General features: G+C 34.8%; 1 protein-coding gene across 2 annotated transcripts; it reads left to right on the forward strand.

The window, feature by feature from the left end:
* Positions 1-423: 423 nt before the first annotated feature.
* Positions 424-6,620, forward strand: LOC110019514. 2 transcript variants are annotated; one of them, XM_020717193.1, is made up of 7 exons: positions 424-520; positions 676-1,484; positions 2,752-2,972; positions 3,057-3,255; positions 3,851-3,936; positions 4,310-4,401; positions 6,157-6,620. In XM_020717193.1, exons 2-7 carry the CDS (start codon positions 1,395-1,397, stop codon positions 6,417-6,419), a joined length of 951 nt encoding a protein of 316 aa, XP_020572852.1. In that variant the 5' UTR covers positions 424-520; positions 676-1,394; the 3' UTR covers positions 6,420-6,620. The 2 variants fall into 2 exon arrangements, with proteins under 2 accessions (XP_020572852.1, XP_020572853.1); XM_020717194.1 differs by having other exon boundaries at positions 676-893.
* The last annotated feature ends 8,121 nt before the right edge of the window (positions 6,621-14,741 follow it).

Consider the following 14,741-nt stretch of genomic DNA (forward strand, 5'->3'; position numbering starts at 1 on the left):
ATATTTATTATGTATATATTTATTTAATTATTTATTTTCGAGTCAATTCGAGCCGAACATGAGCGAACAAACTTATGTTCGTGTTCGGCTCGTTTACAATTCGAGCTTAAAAAATTATTAGTGTTCAAGCCGAACACGAGATTTTTTACGAGCCGAACACGAGCTGTTCGCGAAAAACGAGCCAGATTGGCAGCCCTAGTCATTAATATGAGCCACATTATTTTTCAAAAAAAAAAACCTTCCATACAACATTAAAGATTTTATTTAAAAACATTTAAAATCATTTAAATTGATGTTTCGTTTTGACCAGCTCATTTCAGTTGACAGCGTTTATTGAAAGCCATTGACTAAAAACTAAAACATCCCAAACTAATTAATACTCACCAATTAAAAGATATATATTTCATTGTTGAGGGGGGTAGGAAGAGGATGAAGTTTGATATAATTTCGCTCCATTGTTGAACAATTAACCGAATACAGTCATCTCATTGAAGGGCATGCTAACCGCCTTCAAATTAAGGTAAAACCCCTCGGAATAATTCAGTTGCTGGTTTTGGAATTTCATCGCCAGTTATAGTCAATTTCTGGAAGGAAACTCTCATCTTTTTCCTCTTCTGTTTCTGAAACTCAAAAAAGTCCAGTCTTTTAATACGTTATTGCATATCTACCCTACAGATAACGGCAGTGACGATTCGGACAAAACTGCAATAAAGGAGAGGAAATGCCCAACAGCGGAGCAGCAGCCCAAGCGGCGAAGAGAACGGGGCTCTGATTGAAAGGAGAGAGAGACAGAAAGAGATATTTGGGTTTTTCCTTGTGCCTGCCTGCTTTGGCTCGTCCTTCTAGTTCAGAACAGAGAAAAAGGCGCAATCTTTTCTGGTGGTGAGAGGACTGTAAGTGCTAGGGAAGAGAAGGGATTTTGTTTCACCACTTCTGTGGAGTTCTTATATAGCAAACAGTTTGGGAGAGAAAGGAAGAGTATTGATGACAGGCATCGGTGGTTTCGAAAATTAGAGTACTTCAGTGGGTAATCTGAGGTTGTCGTGAATGTGGAGTTGTTTCACAACATTTTTATTCGCTTCTTTCTCTTCGTTGTCTTCTTCTTCTGTTACTCTGTTGTAGAAGAAGTTGCAGTATTATAGTGGGGAAGAAGGAGAGAAAGCGAGAAGGAAGATTTGTCCTTTTTTTTCTGTTTTTCTGCAGTTCATTTTTAGCTCTCTTTTTTCTGGTCTCTTTTCTTTTTTTCTTTTTGTCGGGGAAAGAGGAATGAATTTTTATGTCAGTGAAAGGTGTTTTGGATGGTGTCGATAGAAGAGGAGAGAGATTAGAGAACCGGGGCAAAAACAGGGGAGTTATATTAGGAACAGATCTTGTCAGTAAGCTATAGAGAGAGAATGATGGCAGCGAATTTCAGAAGCCATTCAAACCTTAAGTGCTTCCTCGACAGCACCACTCCTTCAGTTGCCTCTCAATCTCTCCCCAAGGTGATCTCTCTCTCTCTCTCTACACGTTTCCCTTAAACAAAAGAAGAGAAAAAGGGTGTGTTTTTCCATGATTTTGGTCAGCTGGCCCATGCTTTGGCATGTTCTTTTAATTTTACCTTGTAGAATGATTATTCATTATCTTCTGATTTTTTCTTCCTCCGTCTAAGTATCTTTCTGCGAGAAATCGTTTTCTCAGGACATAACGTATCTTCTTCTTCTCTTGTACTTCTTTGAAGATCATAATGATTTGCCATTGATTTTTACCTGCATAATTTCTCTTTTCAGTTTAAGAATTGCTTGTCTTCATCACGGGTAACTGTTTCTATCCTATGTGATACAGAAGAAGAGTTTGGTTGATTAATTGAAATGCAAATACTGTAATTGTTACAGGTCATTATGGCTGACCATATAAGTTTCTCTTATAGATCTGCAGCCCAGTGCTTGAAGCTGTGTGTACGCTAATGTAGAACTGGTTCAAATTAATCAAACTAATGCGTCAAGTTGTTTATTTTGAGCCGGCTTGCACTGTCAACACCCTAAACTCTTTAAATTTAAAGCCACTTAGCTTAATCTTGAGGGATTAGACCAAGAATTAGCTCGAAATTGGCTCTAGGGACTCACCAAATCATCCATTACTTATGGATATTCCCCAAAAAGAAGTTGCAGCTCACGTATAGAACAAGTTGCGGTTCTCTTCAGAAAAACTTGTCAAAGATGGTTTCAAAATTTGTCTAATTTGCTCACTTCATAACTTGCTGCACCAAGTCCAAACTATGCATTCTATATGTAATTAAAATACTTGGCCAATTATGTAAGATTTACATTTATTCTCTTTTATAAATAGGTCATTTAGAAAAATTTCATTTTTAATCATATGAAATATTTATGTAATTCTTCATGAATTTCATTATCTTTAAATTGTTTATCTGTAGCTTGGTTTGAATCCCCCTTCTTTATTCAGAGTGTTTGATCGAGTCCCTTATCGACCAACTTTGTGTGTTTGTGTGTATGACGATGAAACCGTTTTTAATTCGAATAGAAGGAAGAAGACATGTCAGGTTTTTGTTATAAATTTCAAGATTTGAGTTTAAATTTGAATTTGTGAAAGTGCCTTAAAAATTCGTTTTTTTTCATAGAAAATATGCTTCTTTTTGTTCTATCACTCAAATCGTTTTGAATATTTCCATGACTTTGCCTCCTTTATAGCCAAAATTGCTGAAACTAATTTTTTATTTTTTATGAAAATGTAAATGTTCTTTTTAAACAGTCATGCATGAGGGATCTGAACAGTCTCTGGCATCCAATTGAGAAGGAAGAGGAGGTGGAGTACTTTACTCTTGGAGACCTCTGGGATCAGTACAAGGAATGGAGTGCTTATGGCGCTGGAGTTCCAATCCTCTTCCCTGATGGTGAAATTGTAGTCCAATACTACGTGCCTTACTTGTCTGCCATCCAGATTTACACCACAAAATCTCTCTCTTCTTTGAGGTATTAAGGATGTTGATGCATAAAAATTTGATTTTTATTCTTTTTGCAACATAATCTGAGTTACATTTTGATGCAAATGTTCAGGGTTTTGGGAGAAGAAAGCGAGAGTGATTCGTGGAGCGATGATAGTGAAAGCGAGAAGCTATCAAGGTCATGGGATGCTGCATCGGAGGACTCATCTTTCGATCAAGATGGTTCGTGTTCGAATAATCGGTTGGGTTATCTATATTTTCACTATATGGAATGCTGCCCTCCTTGGGGAAGGATTCCACTTATGGACAAAGTAAGATCAATTTTTTTTTAATTTGTTATATTATGCTGTTTAATTCAAATGTATTGCAATGTAAAATATATTTATATTCAAGGACAGTGACAAAATGATCATTTGACTCTTTGCAGGGGGTATTTTAATCCAGAGTCTATAAAAGTGCCACTTTAGTCTCAAAATTCTATTAATATGGGTTGAAATAGTCCCCATAGAGGATTATTTTTTGCTTCAGTTTATAGTCTGGGACTAATTCAACATTTTTATTGACTCTCGGACTAAAATGATCCCATGTAAATAGTTAGGGGTTTTTTTTTGCACTTCGCTCATTTCTGTCTATAACAATGTCAGGCGATTTTGTGGCATCTGTAGATCTCACACAATCATAACTCACTCAAATAGTTCTGATTTGCTTAAATATAATTGAACAGAATATAATATTCAACGGATAAGATAGACATGCTAATAAACCTAACATCATACGAACATGCAAGTAACATTGAATCAAACAACCCAAATGTCTTCTTTTGACATATCGTGGGTATGTTTATGTAATTAGTTTTAGTTACAAACTTACCTTCTTCTATTAATTAATTTTAATCTGATATTACAGGTGAAAGAGCTTTCTCAAAATTATCCGGGTTTGATGTCATTTAAGAGTGTGGATCTTTCACCTGCAAGTTGGATGTCTGTTGCTTGGTAAGCAGATTTTTTAGCATCAGTAGCTTCTCTCTTAATAATTAGTTGGTATGTTTGTAAAAATTGAATATTGGATGTTAGATATGTAAATACATAAAAATTTAGTGGTATGCGTGTAAATCTTCCTTCAAAAAATTTATGGGGAGAATCTTTCTTCGTTGATCTCGACATATTTAGATATGTAAATACATAAAAATTTAGTGGTATGCATGTAAATCTTCTTTCAAAAAATTTATGGGGAACTTGGCAATTGCTCAAGAATTGTGGATTGCTTCAGTGTTCAAAAGGAAGTTTTTAAGTTAAGCTTTTTGTTACTTGAAAGCTGTTTTATTTTTCATTTCTTACAAATCTTATGATGATAAAATTTTAATAGGTACCCTATCTATCATATTCCCGCTCGCAAGAATGCTAAGGATCTTTCGGCCTCATTCTTGACATTTCATACCATCTCATCTTCTTTCCAAGGTATTTGCAAATTTTATTTGATAATATATATATATATATATTTATATGAATTTATATCCAAGTTGCAATTTTTCTCAAGGTGATGCTTTTGTAAATTAGAAGTTGTTATTTTTATTTTTGTTTAAACCTTCATTCTGATTTTATCAAACACCAGAATGGATGCTTGCTACATATTTAGAATAAACCATTATGTTGTCTCTTCATTTGCCTTTTTAATGAGATTTGCTTAACAATCCTCTTTTTAGTTATAAACAACTAATAAAATGGGAATATCTTTTATGTTTATGAGAGGGCCCACTATTATGATTATTTTAGTAGCCCCTTTAATGGTTGAGACAATGCTACTTATCTCCTCATTACTTTTTTGTAGCCTCAATTATAGTTATGAGACAGTTTAAGTAATATATATATATATACATATATATTAATTATTAATTTTTATTTGTCTTATTATCTGGTTAAATATTGGACCTTAGAAGCACAAGGCTTTAATTTTGCATCACATGGCCCTATCAATGCTAGATTCCTAATTGATCCCCATCTTTTCTCATAATTCACAAAACATTTTGTAGGTCTAAATGTGGTCCTTACGCCGTAATATTTGGCGTTCTTCGGAATCAACCCTTATTCTAATAACTTGTTTTCTACCATAGTGTTCTTGAGTATTCAAATCTATTTGTTTGCAGTTTCAAGCTTTTGATTATCTTTATAGGGAAATATTTCAGGCTTGATCTTTAAGAAACTAAATTCAATGTTTGTTGTGGTGTTCATTTAAAGTAAAATAGCTATAGTTCAAAATTTCACCTTGTTCTGATTTTTATCTAAGTAATTTTTCGATATTGTAATTATTCGATGTAATCATTTTCAAATTTATTTAGTCTTGAACAAACAATTTTGTTTTTTGACAACATATTTTACACAAATAGCAATGAAAAATTTTAAGCATGTTATAATTTTGTTTTTTGACTCTGTTTTGATGCCTTCCTAATCCCTGGATGTTAACTTGCATCTACCTGTCTTATGGGTGTGTTTTCTAATAGTTATTTTACACATGCAATCACATGATATGTTTTCCATGAAGGCATAATTATAACTATATTTACTACATTAAACATTTCATATAACATGTAAAAAGGAAGTTTTCGCTTTGGAGTGTACCGTCGCCAATGCTTGAATGTCAATTATTATTCACCTATGATTGAATGAGCCTTTTTGAATAAAAACATATTATTTTGTATGCAATATGTAGGCTGAAGAAGGAATTATTATAATTAACATAAATATAAATTTGAACTTATTTTGCAATTTTTAACATAAGCTTTATGATTGGCTATGAACTTAACATCAATACTTATTAGGTAATGATAATGATGTTTCTGATGTAATTTAGAGTGTAGAGTATTGTAGAAAGAAATATGAAGATTTAGATTTATGAATTCAGTGGCTTGTATTATAATTCCCCCAAGAGATTATGGAAGAAATTAGGGGCATTTACACGCATACCACACAATTCTGATGTATTTACATATCTAAAGACCTAAATATTCATATTTGCATGCATACAACTCAAATCTTTGCCATCACACAAAAAATATCACCATAAATGCCTTTTTAAAACTGAAATACTGCTTGTAGATATCAAACTTTGGGTGTTAGAAATGTGAATACATAGGAATTGTGTAGTGTGTTATGTAAATTTCTCAAGAAATTAGTGTTCTTATAGCATGTTATTAATTATCAGTGATATCAATGCAGATAATGTTTTCATGGACTGCAAAAAAGACATTTCTTGCACTTCTACCCCAAACTTTGGAAGGAATTCAAAGGAGAGCACAAACTGCATCAGATTATGTCCATATGGCCTCGCAACCTATAAAATGCAAGGAAACATTTGGATGAATTCAGAAAATTCAGATATTGAGAAGATAATGACGCTCTGCAGCGCTGCAGATTCATGGCTGAAGCAGCTAAGAGTTTACCATCATGATTTCAATTTCTTCATCAGCCATGCCGTGTGACAGGAGAAAGAGAAGCTTTCTGAGCTGAATAAGCCATTTTAAGATCTCACTTTGATGCAGATTTAGAGATTGTTGGCAGTAAAAATCAAATTTTTATTTTTTCTTTGCAGAAGAATCAGCTCAGTTTTTTTTTTCTTTTTAAATTATGGTTTAACCAGTGTGATTTGTAGTTTTTGGTACTTGGAGAAGATGAGTTTTTTATTTTCTGATGTACCTGAGAATGTTCATATCCACCTTTTGATGAATAGAAAACTGGCTTGGCCAGTAGTTGTTATGGCCTTAGCAATATTATACTTTAGATTAATAGATAGAAGAAAATTGTAATGAATTAAATGGCAATAAATATGATAATTTGTTTGAAGATTATGAAATTAAGAATGAATTCATTATGGATCTTGAATTCCATGAACTATTTAAATTTTAAATAAATATTTATCTAGAATTATTTTTTTCAAATTTTTATTTTTTATTAATATTGTATTTAAACTAAGTTTATTATGGAAAAATATAGAGTATGGTGGATCTACATATGATTTTTATTGATTTAGAAAAAGCTTACGATAAAGTTTCTAAGAGAAATTTTTTAGAGATTTAGAAAAGAAAGATGTTGATAGGATCTATGTTTAAATCATTAATGATATTTATATTAGAGATAATTAAAAGGAGGATTGATTAAGTATTTTTCTATTTTAGTTGAATCTCCTTAGGGTTTGGCTTTAAGCTCGTTTCTTTGCTTTAGTGATGGATGCTCTTATTGGATATTTATAAATGGATGTATCTAAGTGTATGTTTTTTGTTGATGATATCCTTATTGTGGGCTAAAGAGAATCCAGGAAAAACTTGAATTATGGAGGTCTACATTGGAGTCTAAAAGCTTTCGTTTGAGTAAATCTAAAAATGAATACATGTAATGTAATTTTAGTAGTAGTAAATTTACTGATAGAGTTGCAATTATGGGTGATCAAATCATTAAAAGTTGTGATCGTTTTAGATATATCAGGTTTATTATATAAAGTGATAGTGGTATGGATGAGGATGTTATTAATAGGATTCAAGTTGTTCGGTTGAAGTGGAGGAATGCATAAGGGCTATTGTGTGATAGATAAGTACCACTAAGACTTAAAGAAAATTTTATAAGATAGTGATGAGACCTACAAATTTTTATGGCGCAAAACTTTGACTTATAAAAAAGACAAGCATAAAACTAAGTTAAGTGTTCTTGAGATGAGAATTGATACTGGAGTTAATCCAAACCATGACGCAAGACGACAAATTTTATTACGGAATTAGATGAGGATACAACGGAGACTTAAACAAGAGTAAAATAACTGCAAAAGAAGTGCAAAGGATTGTAAACAAACAATACAAAAATAAAGACCTAAACAATCTTGACAAAGAGGAGCTCATAGGTAATGTTGCAAGGCAAACGATTGCGGTAAAGGCTAGAGATATTTCAGCCGATGTAGAGGCGTCGAACCGCAGCTGGAGGAAGTGGATAAGTCGTCGATGGTTGGAATCTGAAATGTGGCTGACTACAACCTGCAGGGAAGCTGCAGGGAGGCGATGTGGCGGCTGGAAGAGGAAGAGTGTAGCTGGCAGAATATTCGAGGGGCAGCTAGAAGAGCTAGGAAGGATCAGAGGTGGTTGCAGTCTGCAGGGAAGCTGCATGGAGATCGGTGGCAGCTTGCAGGAAGGCAGGGGTTGAGGTGTGGTGGTCTGTTGTAGGGCTGAGAAGCGGTGAATAGCAACAGGTAGGACAGACAGATAGATAAATATCTTGATGGGGCCGAGCTCCAGCCGGAGCACCACCCATACTCATGGAAAAGATCTCCACCTCGAGCGAGGGACAACATGAGCACTACTTGATGTCATATACAACCCTCAAAGGGAAAATATCAAGGCTAAAACCTGAATTCATATTTAAAAAACAAAGCCCCTAACTCCAAGCACATTATCTTTAATTTATAAAGAGAATTGACCTATTTTATGAGACACTTAAAATAAGAAGGAGAATAAAAGGACAATAAAATCAGATTTTAGATTTTAGGAAAAGTTTTTTAAAATGATAAAGGAAAATAAAATCAAATTATAAATTTTAGGAAAGACTTTTAAAATAAGAAGAAAGAATAAAGTTAAATCTCAAAAATTAGGAAATGAATTAAGTTAGAAATGGCCTAGGAAGGAAAGTAACGGAAAAGGAAAGAAGGGAAAAAATGAAAGAAGGGAAGTGGAAGGAGGGGGAGGCAACCCCCCTCTCTTGAGGAATGGCCAGTCCCAGCCAGGCTGGACCAAGCCCAGACTGGTCCTCCCCGAGCTCCGCATCAGTCTCCTAGGGTTGGGGGAGCTTCGACCTCATCTGTTGAAGCTTCTGGTCCCTTGTCCTTAATTCTGACATCATTTATATCCCACTGTCGACTGTAGTGCCTCCCAAAGCACTCGCAAGCGTGCCTCTATCTTGGTCCAATCTCTTGGGACTAAATATCTTGTATGGTGGTGGCTATGATGGTAGAGAAACAATTGTCAGTAATACAGATCCCTCTACTCTGCTAATAAGGGCTTCTATCTCGTGAGGTGCTACCAAAGGAAGTAGAATGAGGTTTTCACCGTCCTTGGTGAAAAGAATCCATCTTGCTGAGTCTTCTGATCAAATTTCCACAATCTTCATAGCAAGGGCAGGCATCCATGGGGACCACATCACAGCATACATGAACCTGCAGCAGACTCCCTATTGAAAACTCTACTAAAAATTGTCAGTCGATGTTGACCCTTTTTTCCTTCTTTAGCCACGTTAGTGAATATGACTAAGAATGCATCTGAATCATGAGTCTCAGTTTATCCACCATTTGGGTCGATGCCACATTCTTACTGCAACCCTCGTCGATGATAAGACAATATAACCTTCTGTTACCATGCAACAAGCGTAGAAAACATTCACTATGGATCCCTCGTGTCTTCTGCCATTAAAACTCATTGAATCACAATTGCTTCTCCCTCATTTGGTGCAAGCTAATAGTCCTCACCCTATTCCTCAGCTTCCTGTTCCTCACTAATCTCTTCCACTGTGCCCGGTACAGTAAAAGATACAACTATGCTCATCAGGCTGATGAAGGCTATGTGCCCCAATCCATGGAATTTAAAGCATTTTGTGACAAGCATTATAGTCGGCTTCTTATCACTGAGGGTGGTTTTATCCTTATCCAAACCAATTTTTTTAACTCTCTATAGCGTGCTCCTACTGGTGTCTCCAACCATGGATGGCTGCCTGGAGAGTGGTGGTTGTCGGCTCTACTTATATTGTCTTTTCATTTCAATACAAGTGTCTGGACATCCTCCAGCGTCCAACATGGTTGTGGCTATACCAAATTGCTAATATTAAGCTTCAAGCCCTCAAGATATATGGCTAATGTATTCTCCTCTGGTCGTCAGGTCGCACTTCAATTGTAAGTGGTCAAACTAAGCTATGAACTCCTCCACTAAAAGGTTTCTCTGTTGCAGATTGTGGAATTTCAAAATTACGTTTTTTGCGGTAATGAGGGGGAAGATATTTCTTCTGCATGGTTTTCTTCATCGTCTCCCACCTGGTAATCTATTCACTGCCTTCTCGCCTCCTTTGTTGCAATACGTTCTCCCAGCATAGGGAGGCACTTTTCTTCAATTTAATAGCAACTAATTAGACATGCCTCTCTTCGGGTTCCTCTTTGTACTCAAAGATCCGCTCAACTGCCTAAATCCATTCAATAAATTTTTCTGGATCCATTATCCCCTCAAACTTGGGCAAATATACCTTGATCTTGTGGTCTTAGTGCCCTCAAAATGACCTCTCTTCTCAGAAAGCCTCTCTGTGGAAGATACACAAGTATCCTTTAGGCCTCGTCCGATATTGGAGTCCGGAACGCCATGTCTTATCTTCTTCATTGCTGAAATTATCCCTATGAAAGGGAATTAGATCATCTTCTCTCTCTCCCTTAGACTCTCAAGGTCCAGTCGAAGGTAAGTTCTTCTCATGTCACCTCTTCAATATATGCAATTCTTTGTTGGAGGCAACAGAGTTCTAATTGTATCTCTTCTCAGGTAGGCCCGTGCATATCTCTCCTTGGCGGCTTGTTTGGCGGTTTGGGATCTATGGAAGGAAAGAAAAGAATGAACAAAGAAAGAAGAGAAAAAATAAACAAAAAGAAAGAAAAAAAATTAGTGTGGTGGATTAGGTATTGGGTGGATACTAGAAATCCTAGGATGGGACTAGGGTTGGGCTAGCTCTGATACTAAATGATACCAGAGTTAACCCAAGCCACGAAGCAAGACGACAAATTTTATTACTGAATTTGATGAGAATATAATGAAAACTCAAAATAAATGAAAATAACCACACAAAGCAAAAGTGCAAAAAGGATTGTAAACAAACAACACAACAACGAAGACATAAACAATATTGACTAATAGAAACTCTGGGGTGATGGTGCAAGGCAACCAGCTACGATGAAAGCCAGAGAGCGTCAGGCTGCTGTAGAGGCATCGTACCATAGCTGGAGAAACTGGACAAGTCGTCAATGGCTAGAATTTGGAGTGCAGCTGACTACAACATGCATGGAAGCTTCAGAGAGGCATTGTGAAGGTTGGAGGAAGAAGAGGGGCGACGAACAAGATGGCCAAGAGGCAGCTGGAAGAGTTGGGAAGGGTTAGAGGTGGCTGCAGCCTGTAGAGAAGTTGTATGGAGATCAATGATGGCTTGTAGGAAGGCCGGGTAGGAGGTTTAGTGGCATGTTATAGGGTTGGGAAACAGTGGACAACAATTGGGAGGATGGATGGATAAGTAAATATTTTAGCGGGGTTAATCTACAGACGGCATAGCACCCAGACCCATGGAGATGATCACCACCTCAGACGAGGGACAACCAAAGCACGATCTCAATGTCGGAAACAACCCTAAAAGGAAAAATATCACCACTAAAATCTGAATATATAAAAAATAAGACTCCTAACTCCAAGCACTTCTCCTATTTATAAAGAGACTTGTCATATTTTAAGAAACACTTAAATTAAGAAGGAGAATAAAATCAGATTTCATATTTTAGGAAAGACTTTTTAAAATAGTAAAGAAGAATAAAATCATTTTTAGATTTTACAAAAAAAATTTAAAATAATAAGGGAGAATAAAATCATATCTTAAAATTTAGGAAATGAATTAAATTAGAAAGGGCCTAGTAAGGAAAGTAACAAAAAAAGAAAGGAAAAAGGAAAGAGAGAAGAGAAAGGATGGGGCGCCAGCCACCCTCCCTTGAGGACCGGTCGGTCGAGCCAAGCTTGACCAAGCACAAGTCAGTCCTCCCCCGAGCCTCGCGTCAAGAATGCTTACGTAGATGAGTGGCTTGACAATTAGAGACAAAATGCGATACGAATGTATTTGTGAAAGGGTTAATGTAGCTTCGGTGGCAGACAAGATTATATCTACTTATAGAGTTGTAACTATGTGTGATCAAATCATTAAAAAGTGTGATCGTTTTAAATACCTAGAGTCTATTGTTCAAAGTGATGGTGATATAGATGGGGATGTTATTAGTAGAATTCATGTTGGTTGGTTGAAGTGGAGGACTGCATAGGGCATAGTTTGATAGATAAGTACCGCTTGAACTTTAAGAAAAACTGAAAGGAAGATTTTATAAGATGGTGGTGAGAACTGCAATGCTTTATGATGTAGAACATTGGCCTTTAAAAGAGAAGCATAAAACAGAATTATGTGGTGGTGAGATAAGAATGCTTAGGTGGATGAATGGCTTGACACTTAGAGACAAAATGCAATGAGAATGCATTTGTGAAAGGGTTGGTGTAGCTTCAAGATTAGAGAGATTAGTCTTAGATGGTTTGATCGCATTAAAAATCGATCATCTGATGATACGATTAGGAGAGTAGATGTTTTAGATTCGACTTTTGTAAAGAAAGGTAGAGGCAGTCCTAAATAGACTAGGGCATATTGTAAAAAAAAAAAGTCTTATTTATTAGATTTAAATAAAATATGAATCGATGGAGAAAAATAATGTAATCGACCCTACTTAGTGGGATAAACACTGGTTATTGTTGTTGTTGTTGTTCTATTTAAAATTAAGATTCGAGGTTTATATTCTTATGATAACCAACTAAATTATTATGTCAATAGTTTATAACATATTTATAAATTATTTTTAATATTATGAGTTTTTTTTTTCTTAGGTCACATTATTAGGGCAATATGCCTCGGTTTGTGATTTTGCAATTTTAAACTTTGTTTATGTTTTCTATAGTTTTCCTTTTGAGATTTATAGGAGAAGAACCTCAAAAGGAAAGAAAAAGCAGAAAAGTCAAAAGTTTTTCACTTTCATGATGATGATAGTGATTTTATTTTTAAGAAAATGAAGAAATTTTGAAAATTTGAATATTTAACGGCTAGTTTTATTTATGCAGTCAATTATAATGGTATGTGAATATTCTGAAAAACTAGTTGGGAAAAAAAGAAGATGCTTCACAATAATAATTCATGAGGATTGAGATGATGTGGGGCGTATGTGAATATTCTGAAAAACTAGTTGGGAAAAAAGAAGATGCTTCACAATAAATTGAGATGATGTGGGGTTTGCAATTAATTGATTTTAAAAATAAGGGGAGGGATTTAGAGGTGTGGATTGAGATGTGCTTCAACTGACAAGTGACACAAGTGACAGGGACATCTAAGATTGCTTCATCCATGAATTTCTCTCTTTCACACACACACACACACACACTATCAAGATTTTAGGATTTTTTTTAGCATTTACAAAAATACCACACAATTTCAATGTATTTATTTTTCTAATATCTTTTTTTTTTATTTAAGCATTAAAAATAATACTATTGCTTAACTTCCAAAATTGATATGTATGATGATAGTACGACAGTGATATCTGGCGGGCCTTATCGTCTAGCTGATTTCTGGCGTGGCCAGCTGGATGGGGTCAGTTCGGTTGGCTAAACTCGGTCAGTAGGGTATTAATATCATTACCGTACTTTATTTCTAAAATGATAAAATGTAAATTTTCCTATACTGTTAATTGATTTAAATAGAAAAAAAATATATGCATATAAATATGATATATATAATTATATATAATAAAGGTGTAATAAAATAAACTATAAGGGAACTCTTACAAATATGGAGAACTCGAGGAATGGCTTTCGTTGGTCTAATTTAATGCGAGTTGGGACTATTATTACCCCCCACCAGTATATGTCTCCTTATAAATGGCAGGGATGAGTCAATGCTGAAAGGTACCCCAATTGCTTGGTATAAAAGTCTTTTTGTTCACACTAATGAATTAGGAGTTTATATATAATTTGTAGGGATTTCAATGCTAGGATGAGGGGATTTGTTCAGCCATTAATTTTGTGTAAAAGCTTGTCTACCACTTGTCCACTTCATCACCGAGGAGGGAGTAGTTGGGAGCACATTTCATGCATCACGACTGTTAAAATGATAGTTCCTATTTTAATTACAAGTGTACCATGTGTACAAGATGCACATGTCATATGTATTTACATTATTGCATATATAAAACCAAACCTTGATTTTATAAGTTATAACACTTAAATCTTTCGTATGACATGAAAATTATCATTATTATTAATTTTTTTTAACTAAAAATAAATACTGGTTATTCAGAACTACAGCATTATAAAAGTAAAAAATTAATAATTTGATGCTAGATACAGTACATATAAATGATATTACATGCAAGTAAATTTTCATATATATATATATATACATATGGGGATATTACATGCAAGTAAATTTTCATATATATATATACATATGGGCAATAGTCCATCCTAGAATTTGAGATTTTTTTTATATAAATAATATATTTTAATAATTTTTATATAATTTAAGCAATTTAATAATTTTGCACCTCCCATTCAATATATTTTATTGCCTAATGCTTAAAAAAAAAAGGACATTTAGTAATTTTGGACAACCTAAAATATAACATTTTGAGATTTAGGCTAGGTTAGTAATGAATTGGGCTTTGTTTGGCTGGGTTGTATGTAATGGTCTCAAGTCAGTTAATAGAATAGGGTTAAGCTGTGTTTCCTGTAGACGAATAGGTTGGGTTTAGGGTCAGGGTTTGCTTTGGGGTTTCAGGTATTGTTACAGGTTAGGGTTATGGTTTAGGTTTTTGGGTAATGTAATTAGTTGGGGTTTGGTGAAGGGTTTTAGAACAAGGGCAAAGTGAAGATTATATTAGAGTATGGCTACATGTGGTTGTGTGATGTTTAGGGTGGGTAAAGGTTAATGATTTCCAGTGTGTTGTTATCTAG

This window comes from Phalaenopsis equestris, unplaced genomic scaffold, assembly GCF_001263595.1.
Source record: "Phalaenopsis equestris unplaced genomic scaffold, ASM126359v1 Scaffold000060, whole genome shotgun sequence".
In the NCBI taxonomy this organism is placed as follows: Eukaryota; Viridiplantae; Streptophyta; class Magnoliopsida; order Asparagales; family Orchidaceae; genus Phalaenopsis; species Phalaenopsis equestris.

What these genes read in the sequence shown, in the direction of transcription:
- LOC110019514 (XM_020717193.1), top strand. Translation starts at nt 1,395, where the DNA reads ATGATGGCAGCGAATTTCAGAAGCCATTCAAACCTTAAGTGCTTCCTC. An exon ending in AAATCTCTCTCTTCTTTGAG is followed by an intron (nt 2,973 to 3,056) that starts GTATTAAGGATG and finishes GCAAATGTTCAG; the next exon opens with GGTTTTGGGAGAAGAAAGCG. An exon ending in AGTTGGATGTCTGTTGCTTG is followed by an intron (nt 3,937 to 4,309) that starts GTAAGCAGATTT and finishes AAATTTTAATAG; the next exon opens with GTACCCTATCTATCATATTC.